Genomic DNA, 21,831 nt, shown 5'->3' with positions numbered 1-21,831 from the left:
AGTGCCTGTTTCCACCAGCCAGAGTGGAAAGCCTCATAATTCACGAGACACTGAGTAGAGTGCTCATAAATGTTTTGCCTCCGTATTAGGGCAAAACTGGGCCTAGATTAAATCCTACTCTTGTGGTGCCTAGAAATGCTTAATAGCAAGAATCAAAGGATAAAGTTGTCACCAACTTTATCAAAGGATAAAGTAACTTATCCACATCCCAGAACAAAGCTCAAAAATATAAGATAAGAGAAATCCAGTAGGAAAAATTCACAATGTCTGGCAAAAATCACCAGCCATGCACAAAAGCAGGAAGATATGCCCCTGCAATGAGAAAAAGAAATAGAAATTGACCCAGAAATAATTCAAAAGATAGAATTAGTAGAAGAGGTCATTAAAACAATTATTATGACTGTATTCCATGTGTTTAAAAAGATAGGTAGAGGAAAGGTTAACCAAGTAGAGACGTGGGAGATAAATGTCTGAAATAAAAACATATACTGAATGAGATTAATAACAGATTAGATATTTCAGAAGAAAAGAGGAGTAAACCACAGACATAGCAATAGAAATGGACAAAAAGAAAACAAAGAGACAAAGAACTGACAAAAATAATGGAAAAAAAGTGAGTTATGGGACAATTTTATGTGGCCTACTACACTTGTAACTGGAGTCACCACAAAAAAAGAGAGGAAACAAAAAATATTTGAAGAAATAATGGCCAAAACTTTTCCAAAACTGATGAAAATTACTTGTAATTATATGTAATTACATGTACTTATGTACATATATGTAAATATATGTAATTATATGTACTTATGTACATATAAGAGACACTCAATGAACTCCAAGCACAAGAAATATGAAGCATCTACATTAAGGCACATAATGATAAAATTGCTTAAAACCAGAGATAAAGAGAAAAATCTTAAAAGCAGCCAGAGACAAAAGACTCATTACATATGAAAAATCAAAGGGGCTGGTCCATGGCTCACTCGGGAGAGTGTGGTGCTGATAACACCAAGGCCATGGGTTCAGATCCCTATATAGGGATGGCCAGTTAGCTCACTTGGGAGAGCGTGGTGCTGACAACACCAAGTCAAGGGTTAAGATCCCCTTACACAGTCATCTTTTTTTTTTTTTTTTTTTTTAAAGAGAAAAATCAGATAACAATGACAGCAGATTTCTTGTTGGAAACAACACAAGCTGGAAGACAGGGAAACAACATCTTTAAAGTGCTGAAAAAAAAATTCCACCTAGAATTCTTTACCCAGCACAAATATCTCTCAAAAAAAGAGTGTGAAATAAAAAAATTTTTAGACCTAGCTGAAAGAACTCATCTAATAGATTTTGATGAAATAATAAAGGAAGTCCTTCAAGCAGAAGGAAAATGATGCAAGGTGAAAATATGGGTCTATACAAAGGAATGGAGAGCACTGGAAAAGGTAACTACATGCATGAATATATCAGATTTATAAATCGTTTAAGTTGCTTTAACAATATTTGACTGTCTAAACCAAAAAAATCCCAACAATGTACTTTTTTTTTATTATTATATTTTATTGGAAGATTTAGTTATACATACTTGTGGGGCATAGCGTGTTGTTTCAATACATGCATATCCTGCACAGTGATTCACTTAGGGTAGATAGCATAGTTTTGTACTCATTGCACTCACTTTCCCTCCCCTCCTGGCCTCTAGTAACCATTATTCTACTTTCTACTTGTTTGAGAACCACTTTTTTTGGATTCCACACATAAGTGAGATCATGTGGTATATTTCTTTCTGTGCCTGGCTTACTTCACTTCACATGATGGTCTCCAGTTCCATCCATGTTGCTGCAAAAGACAGAATTTCATTTTTTTAAAAGCTGAATAGTGTTCCATTGTATATATACACCACAGTTTTTTTTAATCCATTCATCCGTTGATGGGCATTTAGGTTAATTTCATCTCTTGGCCCAACAATGTGCTTTTGGTTTAACACATATGCAGAGGAGAAATTTGCTTGCAAGACTGAGCATCAGCCAGTCAAACAACGCCTTCGTGAGTCAGGCTTCACCTGTCTAAGTCATGTGCACATTGTCAGCAATGACAAATGCTCCTGTCTCGTCTGCGAGGAACGTGACATTATGAAAGACGAACTTTGCCTTCAGATGGCTGGTTTGCCCCCTAGGTGACTCTGTCATTCTAACTTCTTCAGACTTACTCCCTGTGAAAACAAGAATTCTCAGAGACTCCGTGGTCTATGGTCATCAAGGAAGAGGACAGAAGAGAGAACATGCGGGAGAGAGGAAGGGGGAATTCCTTTTTCTCCAGCTATTGTCAGCAAACCCACAAACATTAGTATTTCTTAAAACAATCCCTTCACAATGTCCAGCTTTTGCCCCTGCTCCCTAATTTTTCACGCAGACTAATAACATTTGTCTCATTTTTCAGTACTACATAAAATAAAGTCTATATTCCTGCACAGTTTTGTGGTTTCCCAATATCACAGACATAGTGGATAAATGATGACAACATGGCTTATATACAACATTTGTATATGACTTCAGGAGAGAGCAAACTTTAGGTTAATAATATTTACTATTGAATCTGTCTGATATAGATCTTAGGGTGAAAAAAATCTTTGTCTGCTTTGGCTAGCCATGGAACTTCAGTTTCCTTTCAAGAGTTTCCTAAATTAACTCCCCATCATTTACATGTTCCTCTTTACTCTTATTTTAACTATTTTGCTGGATTGTCCTAAAATTTGCCTGGCAGGACTTCTTTATGATAATGATCATGACAATTTTTGTAGTCCTAGAGGATTCTCCAACAGAGTCAAGAATTATACAATCTTGCTAGCAACAAAAAAGACCCAAAACATTGTCTTCTGCTATGCTTAGAGGCTGGGGATAAAGAGATAGGATTATGCCAGGTAGAGAATTTGGACTTCCCAGGGAATTTGTAATTCCCTACCCAATTTTTCTTGTAGTTGTCCAGTTGAGAAGTAGGGCTGGAAAGTCTTATTTGCATATTCATTTATGGCAGTCCTGGGAGTAGTCCACTTGCATGAAGCAAATTAGACAACATGAAACCAAACCTTTGACTGCAGTATACTTGAGTTATTACTACTTTTCTTATCCTCAACACTTAGCAAGAGCACAAGTAGAGATCATTGTGCAAATGGCTTCTGTAATATATCCTGATCTGGCGCCTAAGAAGTGCATTCAGACAATTTTAATAGGCAGGCAGAAGGTTTACCTAATGGCTTGACATGAAAGAGTGAAACACATTTTTCAGATCACCCACATTCTTATCCTGGCTCTAGCAGTAACCACGTAGCCTCAGATAAGTAATTTTCCTTCATTAGATCTTGGTTTAATTTCCTCATGTTTAAAATGAGAAGGTTAGGGCTGGCTAGTTAGCTCAGCTGGTTACAGCACAGCCTTATATCACCAAGGTCATGGGTTCAGATCCCTGTATTGGCCAGCCACCAAAATAAATAAATAAATAAATAAAACAAAATAAAAATAAATAAAATGAGAATGTTAAATTTAATTCATTTAATTCTATGATTCTTTGGATTTAAATGCATTATTCGTATTTCCTGAAGCCTGGATGCAGTCTGATTCACAACAACCATGTCTGCTTTATTCTAGATGAGAACAGCAGTCCACAATGTAATAGAACAAAATCCTATTATAATAAGTGACAAATTACAAATTATAGACCCTTCCGTCTTCATAACTCAATAACATTCTGTAAAAGCCAATGAAATTCAAATAGGAACTAGGAGACAACGAGTTACATATGACAGTAGGGCTTGGATTCCTTTTATATTGCCTAGAAAACTAGCTAAATGAAGATAGAATTCTTGCTGTTAAGAAACAATTTAGTTTAATGGGACTTGCACAACTGATTAAAGAGAAATGCTAGAAAAAGCCCCAAAGCATGTAATCTCTACTCCAGTCTCTAGAATTAAATGTGCTCATATACAGACATATTAAATCCCTATTGTAGCCACTATAGAGAAACCTCATAGGCATAGAGTTCTCAAGAATCATTTTAAGAATCTCTTAATGAACTTGACCCTCCCACCAGTAACTTAATCTCAGTATTATGTATATTGCAAATTAAACATTAAAAAAATATCTAGAAGTAAAATGCATAGCAACAATAGCACAAAGGCTAGGAGAGGAGAAATGGAAGTTAACTAGTAATGTAAGGTACTTATATGTGAAATGATACAATAGTTGAAGGTAGACTGTGGTAAGTGAAAGATGGACAAAGCAACCATTAAAATAATGCAACCAACAGTTACATTTAATAAGCCAACAAAGGAGATATAATAGGATCACACACACACACAAAAGTCCAAAAGAAGGCAGAAAAAGAGGAAAAGTGAAATGGAAAACAGATGGGAAAAATATACACCAAATAGCAATACCAATAATCTGTCATCGTCGTCTTCTTGGCAATTGGAAAAAGACTCTAATTTTAAGGGCTTGTGGGATTAGATAAGGCCCATCCAAATAATTTCCCTATCTTAAGGCTATGTGTTCCACAGACTATAACACAATAATGATGGATCATAGTCATAGGTTCCAGGGTGTGTAAATAAAGAAAGACCACTCAAAGGCTATTTATTTAGTGCTTGCTATAGCAAGGGAGTCAGACACAATTGTATTTGGCAGAGATTCAAAGTCTGGGGAGTTGGACAGGCTTAAGGTATGCTCTGATTGGAGGTTTTTGACATGGAGAAGCTGGAGGAGGCTAACTAGAAACAGGGCATCTTACGTGATTGCTTAGGGGAACATATTTGGTTTCTCTGGCTGTTCCTAAGTTGGAAACACGGGGAAAAATCAGGAAAGCTGGCATTTATTGACCAAGTGCTGATTGTGTTGTGCTTGTTGCTGCAGAAGTTATAGGCCAGAGTCCATTTTTATATATGGTCTGGCCATTGTTAGTTTGTATATTCAGTCTCTCAAAGGATTAGGGAAAACATCTTTGGGGAACTATTTTAGAAATTCTGCCTGCTACAGGTATCTGAAAAAATCCTACTGCTAACACCAAACTAAATTGTGAAAGACTGATTGCTTTCCTCTTAAAATCAGGACCAAGACAAGGGTGTCTTTTCTCATCACTTCTAGTCAACATAATACTAGAGGTTTGAGCCAGTGCAATAAGACAAGAAAAAGAAATAAAAGATATCCACATAGGAAAGGAAGAAGTAAAACTGTCTTTAATCTCAGACGGCAAAATCTTCTATGTAAAAAATCCCATGAATCCTAAAAAAAAAAGTAAAGCTACTAAGTTTGATAAGTATGTTTAGCAAAGTTGCAGGAGATAAGGGCAATATACAAAAAATAATTGTATTTCTATATACTAGCAACAATTGGAAATTAAAATTAAAAAACAAAATGACTTACAATAGCCTTAAAAATAAAGTACTTAGAAATATATTTAACAAAATGTGTATGAGATCTGTACACTCAAAACTATAAAACATTGCTAAGAAAAATTAAAGATGACCTAAATAGAGAGATATACAGTGTTCCTGTATCAGAAAATTAACTATTGTCACGATGTCAGTTCTTCCCATGTTGATCTATAGATTAAAGGCAATCCCAACAAAATTCCAGAAGTCTTTTTTTGGGGGAGAAGGGGTAGAGGTTGAGAATTTGGTTTGAAAATTCATGTGGAAATGCAAAGGACCATGAATTCTAAAAGAACTTTGAGAAAGAAAGGAGGACTTACACTACCTGATGTCAAGACTTATTATAATGTTACAATCAATAAAAAATGGGTATTGGTGTAAAGATAGACAAATAGATCAATGGGATTGAATAGTGAGTCCAGAAGCAGAGAGACACAATATATGATCAATTGATTTTTGATAAAGATACAAAGGTAATTCAGTGGAGAAATTTCAACAAGTGGTGCTAAAACAATTGGATATCCATACACAAAATAGAAAAAAAGAAGAAAAACTTGGAAGAACTAAAAGAGAAAGAGACAAATCTGAATTATAGTCGGATATTGCAAAACTCTTGTCTCAGTAATTGATAGAATAAGTAGGCAAACAATGAGTAAAAAAAAATAGAAGAACTGTGCAAAGTTATCCACTAACTTGACTTAATTAAAGCTTATAACCTACAATCATAGAGTCCACATTATCTTCATGTGCACAGTGAACATTAACCAAGATAGACCATATGTTAGGTTGTAAGACAAGTCTCAATAACTTAAAATTGAAGGCATGCAGAGTATATTCTCTTACAAGAGAATCAAGTTAGAAATCAGCAATGAAAGGATAGTTGAAAAAAACCCACAAATCTTGGAAACTAGAAAACACACCACTAAATAATTTATGGGTCAAAGAAGAAATAAAAAAGTAAACTAAGAAATATTTTGAAATGACTAATAATTAAAACATATCAAAATTTGTAATGAAGGTAAGGCGTTCACAGAGGAAAATTCATAGCTTTATATGCTTAGATTCCACCTTAAGTTGCTAGAAAAAGAATAAATCAAACAAGAAGTAAGTAGGAGACAGAAAATTATAGAGGTAAAAGCAGAAATTAATGAAATAGAAAATGAACAAATAGAGAAAACAATAAAAACAAAGGTTGTTTTGTAAAAATAATTAATAAAACTGATAAACCTGTAATTAGAGCAATCAGGAAAGAGTAGATGAAAATTACTAATATCAGGAATGAAAGGGGGTGTAGCAGGGCTCCTGCAGTCTTGGAAAAGATACAAGGGCATATTCTGAACAACTTATGACAATAAATTTAATCACTTAGATGAAATGGACATATTCCTTCAAATTACCAAAATAGACTCAAGAAAAAATAGAAAATTGGAATTGAATTTCTAATAAAAAACCTTACTCCAAAAAAAAAAAAAAAAAAAAAATCTCTGGGCCAGGTTGGCTTCACTGGTGAATTCTAGCAAACTGAAGTACTTACGTTCGAGATGCATGTGGATTATCTAGGTAGCTAAGATTTAATAGGATATATAAATCTCAAGACTACTAAATGCTTACTGAATATGCCATGAGATGTGAACTTATAATATGTGGTTTCCCATCTGCATAGGGTTTTTGGGAGAACTAAAATATATGTAAGAGTAGTTTCATACTCCAAAATACTCATATTAGAAAGTAGTAAAAATTACTACCTAGTTTTCTACCCATAAAACACCATGAACTTGGAAACAGCCCTGTCCATTCTAAATTGGTAGATGTTTTTCCCAAGATGGCAGTACACTTAGCCATAGACATTTACTATAAAGCAGTTAAAAATTAAAATATAGAGGGTTTGAGCAGCAAACTAACAATAGAACACTACAGCCAAAACAGAGAGGATTCTCTATGTTTTGTAATAGATTCTTTTCAAGAGAACATGAGACATTTACAAAATTGTTCATGTTATAACACAAATGAAACATCGACACATTTCAGAAAATCAAAATATTCTCTGATTACAATGCAATTATTTAGAAATATCTTAAAATAGAAAGATATCTTTAACTACATTGCTCCCCCCAAAAGTAACTCAAGGTTTAATAAAAAAAAATCATAATAAAATATTAAAATTTATATATCAAAATTATGGGGTATAATAAAAATGGTACTTAGAAATAAATTTCTATGCTTAAGTACATTTATTGAAAAATCATGAAAAGTAGAAAATGAGGAATAATCCTCAAGAAGCTAGAAGAGAAACAGTATATTAATTCTAAACATGGTGAAAGGAAAGAAATAACAAAAATAAGATCAGAAATTAATAAAATAATGATGGGGAGGATAAACAAACCCAAAGGCTGATTCTCTGAAAAACATTAATGAAATAGCTAGCCTTCTGAAAAAGAAAGAGCAAAAAACCAAATAATTAATATTAAGCATGAAAATGGAGCCCATAACTACAGAAGTATCAGGAATTTAAAACATCTGAAAAGAACATTGACAAATTTATGCTTATACATTTGAAAACTTAGATAAAATGAAAAAATTTGAAAATCTGAGTTACTAAAATTGACTCCAGAATAAAATTGAAAACCTAAATAGTCCAATAACCATTAAGGAAATTCAACTGACAGGGCTGGCCCGTGGCTCACTCGGGAGAGTGTGGTGCTCATAACACCAAGGCCATGGGTTCGGATCCTATAGGGATGGCTGGTTGGCTCACTGGCTGAGCGTGGTGCTGACAACACCAAGCCAAGGGTTGAGATCCCCTTACTGGTCATCTTAAAAAAAAAAAAGAAATTCAACTGACAGAAATTTCTTCCCATTATCCCAGGCCACCCCCACTCCCCAACTACCCCCACAAATATTTGAGGTTCAGATTATTTTAAAGGCACATTTTTACTAAATCATGGCTGAACGAATCATCCCTATTTAGCCGATCGTTTATAGATGTTATTGCCCTTTCTTCTGGCCTCCATATTTTTTCCTGAGTTGTCAGCAGTGATTCCTATCGTTATTTCCTTGTATGGAATATGCCATTTCCCCTGGCTTCTTTCAGGATTTTCTCTTTATCTTTGGTTTGCAACAGTTTGACCATGATGTGCCAATATGTGATTTTCTTCATATTTATTCTGCTTGGGGTTGTCTGTTCCCATCCTTATATTTCACTCCACTCCTCATCTATTTCTAAATCTTAATTTCTGTTGCTCTATCCTTTGTTACTGATGTGGGTTGGAAATGCCAGGGGGCGGAGGGCAGGTAGGTGTTAGGTATGGGCCCCTCTGCCTCCTTTCTTAGTGTTCAGCTCATGTCAATTTCCATCCTATCCCTGTGCCTGACTGCTCTGTCCCCCTCATAAGCAGATGCCCTGTTCAGGTGTAATCTGCTCACTCTCAGCAAATACTATGGCCCCTGGTAACAGAGGAAGTGGACGTGCCCAGTTTTACCCCTTGCACGAAATTTTGATAGATTCCTAAGCTGAGTGAAAACATATTCTGGTTATGAGTAGAATACATTTCAGAGCATGCCTCTGTGAATTATGAAGCATCAAAAAAGTTGAGGACGGGCTTGGTCAAGGAGGAATAGCTTAGCTGCTGATAAAACCTAGCGGTCCTGGTGAGGAAATATGACCTAGATATTCCATGCTCTGCCAAGTAGCCCCTTTACCTTCTTATCCCATAGTGCCACTTGTAGGCCATAAACCCAGACCAGTGACAGGGCTAGGGAGTCCTAAGAATTTCTACCTTAGTTTTAGACCCATAAACCACCCTGAACTTGGAAGCGGCCCTGGACATTCTGGGTGGGTAGAGGTGTTTTTCAAGATGGCAGCACACTTAGTCAAGGACATTTGCAGTTGTCTTAAGCTCATATAGAAGCTTTCTATTTAGAATGTTTAAGATGTCCACTAACCATGACTTGGAGCAGTGAGCAGGGTCCCCAAGCTCAACAAGTGTCATCAGAGGCTGACACACCTTTGTATGGGAAGTTGCCTGGCAGTGCGGTACAATAGCTGGTCAGTAGAGCTCAGCCTTCCTTATGCCACAACCTGGTTTCCATGGTCTTGCTTATGTCCACTTACAATATAAAGTTTACTTTTGTGACATCAGCTTGTTAGTTTAAGAGCTTTTAGTCATTAAATTTGATGGGAAAGTAATTGTGCTGAGAAGCCAGGAAAGGCCTTCGCTGGGACTGTCGTTAGGCCATATAGAGCAGGGGCAGGCCTGGGCAGGATGGGATGGGGACCACTTGCAGTGGCTCCAGACTTAGCACCGATGCACAGTCCGCATTTCCTTTAGTAACTCATCCCTTCAAGGAAGGGTGGGGGCAGACTGGGAAGTAGCCCCAGGTGCTGCTTAAAGCAGTCTGGACAGTTAATGGGAAGCTCCAGCTGGTGTCCCGAAAGTGAGACTGAAATCCTACACCCTTTCCTTATGGTAAAATTGATTTTGGCATGCACTTCTGGAGGTATTCTAATTTTTAAGAAAATGGCCATCTGGGATGTCATGGAGCACATGGACAGAGCACTTGGGCAGGGGAGTTGGGTCCCACAGGTGGAGACCAAGACAACTCCAGGGCCTGTTACAGGGGGAAGACTTGCTTCTGAGCAGACACTCATGGGCACCATCTTCCTTTCCAAGAGAACTTCTCAAAGCATCTCAGTCTTGCCTGGGAAAACCTAAGGAATTCCTGGCCCACCCTGACAGAGAGGATCTAGGAGAGGTGTCTGCCCTGATCCTGGGCCTTCAGACCATACAAGACGCTGCTGGTCAGCTTGAAACTGGCCTGAAGCATGTTTGATGATCCTTGTCTTGGATCTGCTCACCTCACTTCTGTGTTTCATTCCAGGCTCTGCTCCTTCAAAACTCCAGCTTCTTCCCCTCTTCGCTTTCCAGCCCTGCAAGAACTCCCTTGTATGTGGTGTATATTCATTACCTATTTCTTCCTACTCTGTGTTGCTTTAGATGAGGCCCAGCTAAATGCATTCCTAAACGGGCCTCTCTCTGCATTGGCTAGCATCATCGTGCTTTGTCACTGTCACTGCTCATGCTTGTCAGGACCACTCCACAACGGGTGGTGGGGCAGAGTGAGTGAGCATATGCTGGCAGGGGAGAGTGTGTCTGCAAGTGGGGACATGATGACATTGAGCCGTAAGAAATGCCACCACCTCCTTCCAATCTCTCCTACGGTGGGGGAGACTGAGCAGCTTCCTCGCCAGGGGCTACAAGGGCTGCAGCGCACAGGGAGGAGGACCAGAGTTCCATGTAGAAGCATGGTGACAGGTATGCAGTCAAGACTCTGATGATCGAGGATGTTGCAGAATGTCCAGAGGTGTGCTGGGCACACAGCACAGCATGGAAATCATAATGCATAAGAGACCTGCCCACCAGCATCTTGCATTTAGGGCAGGCAGCAGAAGACGAGAGGAGGCAACATGTGGCGGGAATGGCTGGTGCAGGTAAAGATATCAGGTGACACCAGAGGCCTGAAGAGGCAGGGGGCCAATGGCCTGAGACCCCTGGTGAATGTCACCTTCAGCAGGGGTGTGTGAATCCTGAAAACCTGTGAAGTAAGAGGGGGGACAACATCTCAGGAGGGTCTTGCTCAAGTGACTGGGAGACAGAGCCGGGTGTCCCTTGGACACTCATCGTTCATGACTGGTCTGCACTGTGTATGGCCCAATGAGGAATGCTCCCTCAATGCACTTTAGAAAAGAGGAGGAGGAGCAATTTTAAGAGGGCCAAAGGCAAAAGGAAATTTTCCCCTGCACAGCTGTACAGTAAACCATGACTTCAGCCCAGAAATGCAGTGTTCCACCTGCAGGTCATCTTACCCTTGGTGGGACAGAAGGTGGGGAATTTATCTATATAGTTACTTTCCTAAGCAAGTGAGTTGGTGGTCTCTGAGGGAACCGGCCTCCATCTGTCATTTTTATGTATTTTAAAAGGGAAATCAGTGATGGGTAGACTGAGCTCTCTCCCATCCCTGAAGACACAGCCCGAGTATCCTTACTCCAGGGTTTTGCTCTCAGGTTTTCTTGCCCAGAGGAGTTCAAGACCTTTTGGCTTTAACTTGACTTTCTAAACTTCTCTCTCAAAAATGTTATTGTTAGTAATGAAGCTCCTTCTATAAGCAATAGCTTATACAGACCACAATATAAGAATAAAAAAATTCAGGATTTCATTATCATATATTTATTTTATAACTTCACATTTATAACATTTTACTTTGTGTACTGTCAATCAACGATAACAATGAGGCCAGTTTAATGAACACAAAGACTCATGAAATCAGACTGCAATGGGCGGTAATTGCGTCATTTTGGTTAAACAATATTGAAAAATATAATTCAGAAAGATAAATGATCACAAATGGTACCTTTTGTAAAAATATGCTTTTCTTACAATCTCAGGATATTCTTTAAAGTGAACCACAATCAGAAAGTATTAGTTATTGTTTCAGAGTCGAATCACTAACAATCACCAACAACTGCTGGAATATTTATAAATATAAAAGACAACAAGCACTCAAATTTACAGTAATGCCACGGTATCACAACTCGACTGGAAGATTACATGTTTACTTGTTACTGCACAGCTGTGAGAACAATAGAGCATGCACTGAGCAGACAATAAGCTTCATGAAAATCATAACAAGAGCCTCAACGTATTGAGGGCTTTTTATGTTCCAGACATCATTGTGTGAATTGCTTAAAAGGCATTATGTCATTTGATCCTAACAACAACGCTAGAATCTCATCTTTCCATTTTTTGGACGAGAAGACTTATGTTCAGAGAAGCCAAGCAACTTGTTTACAGTATGCACAAATCTACCATGAGGCTGTATGTCAACTGTGTCGGAGCTTTGCCTAGCATGTAACTAAATGGTGCTCATTTATGCTACACTAACGCACTTGCATGACATGCATAGGCCTGATTTAAGCACTCATGAGGTGCTACAGCTTTTTAAATCTACAAACAATTAAAAGAAGCTCAGATATGTGCACAGATACCATAAGAGAAGCTTTGTTTCAAGGTCTGCACAAAATGAGTCAATCTGGAAATAAAAGCAAACCTGTTGGTGAATGCCCACGTGTTAAAATTTGGTTATCAACACATTTCAGTCTACCTGTTATTAATTAGAGATTTAAAGAATGTAAAATACATTTTGAAGATGTAACTGCTGAACAATCTCTGCAGAACTGTGGAACACAATTTGAAAGCCACTATGATGATGGAGAGTGATTTAGCTTGAGCCAGAAAGTTCTGGGTTTCCACCTAAGCTCTTCCACTTCTTAGCATTTTGGTGTTGAAGAGACCACTTAACCCATCTGAGCTTGTTTCTTTCTCTTTATAAAGAGCAAAATTATCCTCAAAAGGGCTGATGTGCATGTTAAGTGAGATCTACATGAAACACCTTGCACATACTAGACCCTCGATAAATCTAAGTTCCCTCCTCTTTGCCCTTTGTTGCCACTAGAAACCTTCCTTTCTGCTCAGACTTGCTTGCTAGACCCAAACCTGCCCTGCACATCCCCACTCTCGTGCACGCTGACCTCTAATGTCCACCTTTTCTTTGAGGACATCTCTCTGACCTCTTGAAAGCTGGGATTAGGCCAAGTCATCTGTGTCTTCAGGACTTGACCCAGCACCTAGTTCTAGAACCATCTATCCTAAGCCTAGCAGCAAGGTGAGAGGAGGAGCAATTCCAAGGTAAGAGAAAAAAGAAACCTACAGGCAGAGATGGTCCCATGCACTTGGCAATGATGCTGCTATTGAAGTTGTAAACTTATTTACACACATGGTTATGCAGCTCTTCTCAAGTCCAGGCCATGTCCTCATCTAGGCTGGAAATACCCTGAGAGCATGGCCATGGGGTAGGGTTATAGCTGCTTGGCTGTAGGTTACAGCTATAGTTTTTGCTGATTTGAGAAAGGAAAAACACCTAAGTCAGACAGCTTCATTTTTCAAACATTACGGAAGTTATATTTTCTAGCGTCAATTTCTTCTATGGTATGAATAAACTTTGGTCTATTTGGGGGTATTTAAAGCAAACCGGAAGCACAGGTGTTTCCGATTCCTTTAGGCTTACTATCTAAAATTTGGACTTTAGTCTTTTGTTTATGAGTGAATGATCTACATAGGGTCTATGGAACTCTCAGATATTTTTTCTTCAAAAGAAAAATCAAGAATTGGCTGGAACGCCTTGATGTCAATCCCACACATTACAAGAAAAACTATGGAGAAGCTCCTAGCCTGATAAAGTGAATGTCCCTGAGCCCATCAGCTGCGAGTCTCGCTCCCGGTTGGTTTTTAATCATCTCCCTCATTATCCCAGCGGCCATAGCCATCCCCTTCATCCTGCTCCTCGGTATTCTCATTTTCGAAGGAGGCCTCTTCCTCCTCCTCTTCCCGTATTACCTTCACCAGCTCAAGGAAACTGGGAAGCGGGACCTGATCCTTCAGTTCCCTGAGCTGGCACCAGAGGACCTTGTTAAGGCTGGCCCCGACCATGACCTGCTCCAGGCGGACCTGGTCCGCGATATTCCTAGGGATGGCCCGTTTCTCCACTGCTCTCCGGAGCAGCGTCTCTAACCATAACACCTAGGCTGAGACTTTCTCCCCCTCCTCCTGATAGATTTTTAGATACCGCACCTGGGAGGTCCTGCAGATCTCCAGGCTCCCAAACACTTGTTTAAACACCTCCAACACTCCCGCACGCTGATTGACGGGTGTCTGCCTGCACGATATGCAGGAGGTCCAGGGCAGGGCCACGCAGGCTTTCCATCAGCCACCTTTTCTTCTCTGCCTCTCTTCTCTTTTTTTCTCTACTGGCCACTCTTTGACTATCTCAGTGGCCTGTTCCAACCAGCTCTCAAAGGGCTCTTCCTCAGGGGCGGGCACAGAGCTCCCTGAGAACACTCTCAGTTTCTGGCATCTCATGGGCAGCAGGGGCTGAGGGGCATGTGCCATTGCCTGTCCCAACAACTGGGCCAATAGCTCCGGTGATATGCAGGGTACCGTGGCTGAGGACACTCCCTCGTGCCCAAGGGCTCGGAACATACCCGCGACCATCTGCCCCTCTTTTTCTAGAAAGAGGTACAGTCTTTCAAGAAATTCAGTGTCCTGATTAGGAGTCTTAAAGATCACTTTCCAGACTCCCCCCACCTTCCCTGAACCTCATTTGGAATCATTGAGACATCAGTGTCCTCCATGAGCTCTAATAAGACAGCACTGGCGTTCTCCTGCTTCCAGAATATCTTGCCAAGCAATCTATACCTGCCCAGAGATTTTAAAGTCTCCTGCAGGACCTCCTGGATCTCAGCCTCATCACAGTCCACAGGTATCCCCACGACCATCAGTGACTTCTGCTCATCCACACTCATTATCCAGCACCAGTCCTCTAACAGTGCCAGTGCCACGGTCCCCAATATTTGCTCACGGTCACTTTATGGGTATTGATTACTTGGTGGTACAGATATGCACTGCTTTAGAGTTGACTATATCCTGAATGAGCTTCGAAACGTATAACCCGCCAGTAAAAGGGTCCCAGGCTAGGTCACTCCAAAAGCAGTCTCAGAGTCCTCTGGCTCAAAACCCTGCCTTGCCCAGTGGCAAGGACTCAGCACTTCCTCTTATGTCTTTATATCTGACCCCAGATGGCCGGTTGTGTGTAGGCTACAACAGAGCCACCACCTGTGGCTCTGCAGTCTGGCTGCTGCTGTGTCTCTCACCAATGTGACTGTCGAGGCACCTGGGGCAGCTGCTTTCCCAACTGTCTCCTGGTCTCTCTCTCCAGTCAGTAGAAAAACGTCTTCCACTCTGGCACCCAGAACTCTTGGAGAGAAGTGTCACAGCAGGGTGGCTTGGACTTCTGGGGACACAACGTTCAGTTTGACCACACAGCCCTCTCCTTCCCAGGAAGCCTCTGTACTCTAGTTTGGGATGGAATTAGGGGTAGACTGGGGGTCTACCTCCACTTTACTTGTGTCTATCCTACTGTCCAACCCCTTCTTTGCTTACTGTGACCTTTATGCTCTGGAGAACCCCACTACAATCTGGCTCCCCCACCATACACTCATCAGACATGATGATTAATGTCTGAGCCCCAGTTTTGGTACAGGATTCAACATCTTTGCCATGTTAAAGATGAAATTGGGAGATGTGGTTAGATACCTGTTTATATTTTCCAGAATGATCTGTGAGAGTCAAGGAGCTTATTTATTCAGCTTCTAGCACAGGAAGATGTCAACCACCTCCACACAATGGTGTATCTGAGTCTCAGCTCCAGCTGAGCCAAGCTGTCCTGTTACATGTAAATAATAACAACATGTTTTTATGCTTCACTAATATCCAGTGACGAAGACTGTTAGTGCACTTATTTAAAAATGATGATCCTTCACAATTTCATTATATCTAGTAAACAATATTGAGTTGCTTCATTTCTTTGATTAAAAAATCAGATTAAGAATCACTCAAACATTTAAAAATAATTTAATATAGGTATAACAAGTAGGAAAAAAAAAAAAAACCTCAGGGCCTAATAAGTTAAATTTGGAATTACAAATTAATTCCTTTCTGTTGTGTCTGCTGAGGCTTCCACCAGTGCATAACGACGTGTTTCTTTTGCGATGAACGGTAAGTGACTAGTCCAACATTTTCTTCCCGGCATTTGAACTGGAATAGGTCATTTGAGAAAAAAAGAAAAAAGGAGGAAACACATCTATCAAGGACTTTGTTCTGGAGCGCCTATGGAGATTGCGACATTGGAAAAAGAAGAGTTCTTTTCTTTGTTTTTTTTTTGTCTTTTTCGTGACCAGCACTCAGCCAGTGAGTGCACTGGCCATTCCTATATAGGATCCGAACCTGCGGTGGGAGCGTCGCTGTGCTCCCAGGGCTGCACTCTCCCGAGTGCGCCACAGGGTCAGCCCAAGTTCTTAATATCTCCCAGTACCCTTGTGGAGTGTGTGTTAGGGGACTACAACCATTTCCCCCTTGGCCCAAATCCCAAATAGCTCCATCAATCCGAATGGGGTCCAGGCGCCACAAATGCCAGCCTGTAGCGAAAGCACCAGCTGATCCTCCTGCAGGCACATCTCCTGAGTCCTTCTGAGAGGTGCAGAGAGCCAGGAAGCAAAATCCTGCTTCACTCTGGTGCCCAGCAGTCCCAGAGACCTGAGATTGGTGACCCCTCTGCGTGCCTGATTCTTCCTTTCTAAAATATTAGGGTGACTTTCCTTTCCACTGGAATATTTAGAGAAAACATGGGATACAAAAAGGCATTGAATGCCTAGGGTAAAAACCATCTCCAAGGTCTGCATAACTGTCACGCTGAAGTCAGGCTACCTCTGGATGACTCTTCCTCTCACAGGCAACTCCTACCTGCAACGTGACCTTCGGATGAAATGCCTTTGATGTACAATAGGGCCACAGATAGAAATATCTAGATATGGAAAAAGATGTAAGAATCTTGTATTTTCTCACATAAGGGGGGCCAACAGCTAAAGCTGGAAATGGAACCAGACTTGAGATGGAAACCCTCCACCTGAATTAGTGGATCAGTTAAGTAGGTTCGGGACTTTGGGTGGAGAACTTCAATCTATCTAAATCTCACTTTCCTACAGGAAAGCTGTGATGTTAAGGCACTCGTCTCTCAGGGCTGCGGTGAGGAGGAATGACGTAACTCACGTGGAAGCGCTCTATTCAAACTCGGAGACCATCTGTTGCTAAGTCCAAAATGCCTCTCCGGGTTCTCTCAGCCCCTCCCTCCACACGTATATTTTTTCTCCTCTTCTCATCCTACCCACCTGTCGTGGTGGGTTCATCTGCAATCTGTGACTGGTTGTCCTCCAATTTAACTCTGTCCATCAAACTGTCTCTCACAAGTGGTGGTGGTGGTGGTATCTGCATTAATACTTCTAGGGGCCAGGGCTGACAGTGGGACTGGATCCTCGGTCACACTGCCCTGCACGACAGCCCCACGGGGAACTGCCTCTCAGCCCAAACCCACCCCGGTTACTGAGCATGCCCAGACCTCCCTCCCAGCCGCTAAAGAATGGCCATCACTCCTGCAGGACCGTGCCACTCTGGAAAGGGGCGGGCCGTATCCGACCAGAAGCAGGAACTCATGCACGCAAAGGACGTGGAGATGGAAACAAGCCACGAAGGTCCCGCAGAGACCGTGTTACTGCCACAAACCAAAATGCCCCCCGGACACCAGAAAACCCGGTGGCCGTGGCTGGACGACCCGCACGTACACACCAAGTCCTCACACACACCTCCCCTGCTCGGCCCCAAGTAATCCACCGCAGGCTCTCGCAGCCCGCCCTCCCCGCCACCACCCACCGCACGCGCGCACTTGCGCCCCAAGCACGTGGCAGCCGGTAACCCGAGGAACCCCGCGGCTGTGGCGCAGTGCGCAACAGGGGCGGGGGGACGAGGACGGGCCGGAGATGGAGCGCTGTGGGCTTCAGTCTGTTTCTCTCTCCCGCCCCGGCCCCGCTTTGTGGAGACACCAAATCACGACACGGTCCTGGGCGCTTCTTGGCCGAGTGGCGCAGATACAGTACCTGGCGCCCTCGGGCAAGAGAGCGGATCTGCACCCTCTCTGTGCAAATGGTCGCGCTGGGCTGGAACTTGCAGACCGCGCTCCTTTGCTACACTACACCACCACACACGGTAGAACTACGTTTCTCTCTACCGCCCCCAATGTGCTACGCCCCTCTGCATTTCTGCCCAAATGGTGCGCCCCCCTGGGCCCCCCGTGAATGAACCGAGCGCGAACATTCCCTGCTCCGGGCAGCCCACCAAGGCGCGAAGGTACACTAAGCTTGGTGTCCCTCTGCTGGCTTCCTCCTGTCCACGCTGCCTGCGCCAGCCCCTGCCCATCCCCAGTGCGCCCCCCGCCCCTCCCCCGAGTGTCCTAGCGCCTGCCAGGTTGCTCCCCTTTCCCCGTCCACCAGCTCACACCTGGGTAAGGGGACCCTATCCACGGTGCGCCCTCGCCCCGGCCCATCTCCGCAATGGGATGGGGGAGAGGGGCGTGGGGCCAGGGGCTGCGCCCTCGGGTCCTCGCGCCCGCGTACCCTGCCCCTTACTTACCCCGGCGCCCAGAGCGATGGGTAGGCCCTCCGCTCCGCGTGCACTGGCCGGGGGTCCTCCGCTTCACTTCCGGAGCGCGGGGCACTCGGCGGCGCCGCCCTCCCTCGCCCCTCCCCCGTCGTCCCCTCCCCCGTGCGCCGTCCCCTCCGCGGCGCCGCGCCCCGCCCGCTCCTCCCCGCGCCGCCGGGCACTGGCAGCCTCTCGGCTCGCGCTGCCGCAGCGGCCGCCCGGCCCCAACTTTGCCACTCGCCCGAGCTCGCGCGGCGGCCGCAGGAGGGCGTGGGCAGCTAGGGGGAAAGCGGGGTCAGGGGGAGGGACCCGAGGGGTGGGTCGCCGGCTCGCCCGCCCTCCTTCCTTTCTGCACACCTTGCGGGAGGCGGAGAGCGACAGGCGCGGCAGCAGCTGGGGGCTTCGTGCATCCGGAGAGGGAGACTCAGGGACCGGCAGACACACGGACCGACGGACGGAGCGGACCCTCCCCGAGCCCCCGCGCCATGGCCGAGAGGAAGCAATCCGGGAAGGCGGCAGAGGACGAAGAGGTCCCTGCCTTTTTTAAAAAGCTGGGCTCGGGCAGCCCCAAGCCCCGGCAGAAATTCTGCGGCATGTTCTGCCCGGTGGAAGGGTCCTCGGAGAACAAGACCATCGACTTCGACTCGCTGTCGGTGGGCCGGGGCTCGGGGCAGGTGGTGGCTCAGCAGCGGGACGTCGCCCACTTGGGCCCGGACCCGCAGCCGCCGTACTCCCGGCAGGGCCGGCGCGCCGGCGGGGAGCCATCTGTTGAATCGGTCCGCAGGGTGGAGATCCGGCGGGCCTCGGGCAAGGAAGCCCTGCAGAACCTCAACGACCAGGTGGGTATGGGGTGGGGGGTGGGGTGGGCAGACGGAGGACGGCCGCGGGGACCGCCCCTTCCACCTCGGTGGAGACCCCCAGCGTGCCCGCCTTCGTGCCCCGCCTTGAACAGTGCCGCCCGCATCTGCTCGCGCTCCCACCCTCCCACCCCTCGGCTGCGCAGGGTGCGGCGAGGCTCGGGCTCGGCGGTGGGCGGCTGTGCGCCCACAAAGGCTGCCCGCGCCTTCCTGGGCCTGGGAGGTTGGGGGGTGGGCATCAAGGACCGGCTGATCTCCAGCTGGGGGCGTCGCAGGGGGGACGTGGGCCGCGGATCCATTCTTCTGAAATCCTCTGGGGCGGCTTCTCGAGATTGCAGCTGCGGCTGGGTGCCCCACCCTTTTCTGATGCAGCTCGGGGCGTGCACTGGAGGGTTTGCAGGGAGGCCCCGCGGGCTCCCCGGGGGTCGGGAAGAGACGGGGGCTCCGACGGCCGCTCAGCGCTGCACCTCCTCTGGCTCGGAGGCCAGGACCATGGTCAGCGCCTTTCCCCGAACCGCCCTGGCGAATGTCACCACCCTTGACTCCTGTTGGCCGCGTGAGAAGAGTGAGAGAGGCCGTGGAGTCACCCCAGGAAGCCCAGAAACTCCTAAATAGCCCGTGTGGAGAGCAAAGTTCCACTAAGTGTCCCAGCAAGGGCTTCCAGAGCGCTCCCCCCGCCGCCGTGTGGGAGACACTCAGGGGCTGGGGACTCACGTGGATTACGTTCAAGAGGTAAAAAAGAAAAGGGGAAAAAACCCCTCACATTTAAAATAGATTGTCAAAGAAGACTAGACCCCTTATACTGTGTTAATGGGGAAACAAAGAAGGCCAATTTGGTTAACCTTGGTCTTAGAAAATGTTTGCCATCGTCTGGCAAATATGAATAGTGTGCATTTTAAGTGCCACAATTTTTTCTTTATCAGGGTGACCCTTACACTTGTGCATTTTTTTCACAGCCTTCATTTCTCAACTGATAATTTACAGTGCAAAATGTTTTAACACTTGTCTGCTGTTTCTCTTCCATACCCATTGATGAAAGTGAAAAATCAATCAGGGAATGATTATTTGAATACCTATTGTGTGCCTTGCCTTGTAAGGCGGGGGAAGGTTAGCTATAAAAAGTTCAAGAGGTTTCTTTTTCTCAAAGGGCTTCCAGAGTAGTTGGGACTGGTCTACACATATTCACTGAGGAATTCCACAAGCATTTACTCCGCATGCAGGTTGTGTACTTAAGTGAAAGCATTTGAGAAAAATTAAGAGTTGATAATGGCCAGAGCAGGATGTTACTGTTTCCTGATGTGGCACAGAGTTTTGCAGCTTTTGACTTTCATAAGACTAATTCAAAGAAAAATAAACCATTTGCTGTTATTTTCAAAAGGCAAGGCAACTTATCACTTAATTTATATGCACCCTCCACTCTGTCCTCTGATTTATTTATACAGGGGAGTGTCTCATATCCATATTTCACTATAAGCCAACCGGAAGAACCTAGATCCAAAAAAACTTGCTTTGTTCCAAGTGATCAGACAATTGAAGTCAATAATTCATTTACTAATATTGTAAAACACAAGCTGAGTGAGTGTGAAATACTTTCTATGCGAATACATTGGGTGAGAGCTAGATCGTGTAACATCACAGTTGTGTGAGTAGCTCATGTACAGCAAGTAGTGCTGGTCATTCTGAAGTCCTGGAGGGAGCAGAACAACACCTGGAGAATAAGAAGGAGATCATGTAAAAAATGGCAGAACAGGGAGGGGACAGGGGTGGGAAGTGGCCACCTCCATAATGATGGCTGTGAATTAAAACGCAAGATTGAAAGGCATAGTTTCACCGGATTGACTAACACATCTCTTTTGCTGTTCATGTAGAAGCTTAGATGTTTGATCATCAGTGCTACGTGTTCGAATCCTCCTTGAGTTAAATAGAAATTCTAAACTGTAAACCTAGGATACATGCAAGGGGAGATTTGAAGGGAAAAATACCCAACCAACATCCAAGGCGCTGAGATGTTGGTGGCCCCTCCACTCGTAAGCTGAAAACTAAGTAATGACTCAATTCAGTCTAAATGGTGGGCCCACTGTGCTTTCGGGAATCACCATTGCTGTGCACATATATGCATGTGTACACCAGAAGCCTTTTCCCTCTTATATAGACATGAACTACGAGGGCACTTCATGTCTTTGTAAGGGAGAAGAGGCATCTCAGTGCTTTCCTATTGGGAGCCCTGGCACAGAGAGAGGTGGGGAGAGTGGGTGAGCAGATCCAGGACTCCTGTCTCATGCCCTCCTTCCCTCCTGCATCTGTATTTATAGGTGTGGCTCATGCATGGTCAGAAGTGGCTTTGCTCAACTGTCGCACTAGGAGACCTGCTGCTCCTCTGGCAAGCTTTGGGAAGGGAGGGAACAGGCTTCCTTAGCCCAGGTGC

At 44.1% G+C, this 21,831-nt stretch overlaps 2 protein-coding genes across 2 annotated transcripts in view; one reads left to right on the top strand and one right to left on the bottom strand.

Moving 5' to 3' along the window:
* Positions 1–13,752: 13,752 nt before the first annotated feature.
* On the bottom strand, positions 13,753–19,036 carry PNMA2 (PNMA family member 2). Its single transcript, XM_063087707.1, is given in 7 exon segments — positions 13,753–14,147; positions 14,150–14,173; positions 14,176–14,266; positions 14,269–14,604; positions 14,607–14,886; positions 18,608–18,827; positions 18,982–19,036. Coding segments are annotated over 7 exon segments (1,401 nt in total).
* Positions 19,035–21,831, top strand: part of DPYSL2 (dihydropyrimidinase like 2) — a 111,897-nt gene continuing 109,100 nt past the window's right edge. The window contains exon 1 of the mRNA XM_063085449.1: positions 19,035–19,388. Coding sequence (XP_062941519.1) covers positions 19,035–19,388 — 354 coding nt within the window. The remainder of the gene's footprint in view (positions 19,389–21,831) is intronic.

The sequence above is a fragment of the Cynocephalus volans genome, chromosome 2 (genome assembly GCF_027409185.1).
Source record: "Cynocephalus volans isolate mCynVol1 chromosome 2, mCynVol1.pri, whole genome shotgun sequence".
NCBI classification, from domain to species: domain Eukaryota; kingdom Metazoa; phylum Chordata; class Mammalia; order Dermoptera; family Cynocephalidae; genus Cynocephalus; species Cynocephalus volans.
The sequence above is the reverse complement of the archived record's forward strand: the minus strand, read 5'-3'. Positions and strand labels throughout refer to the sequence as shown.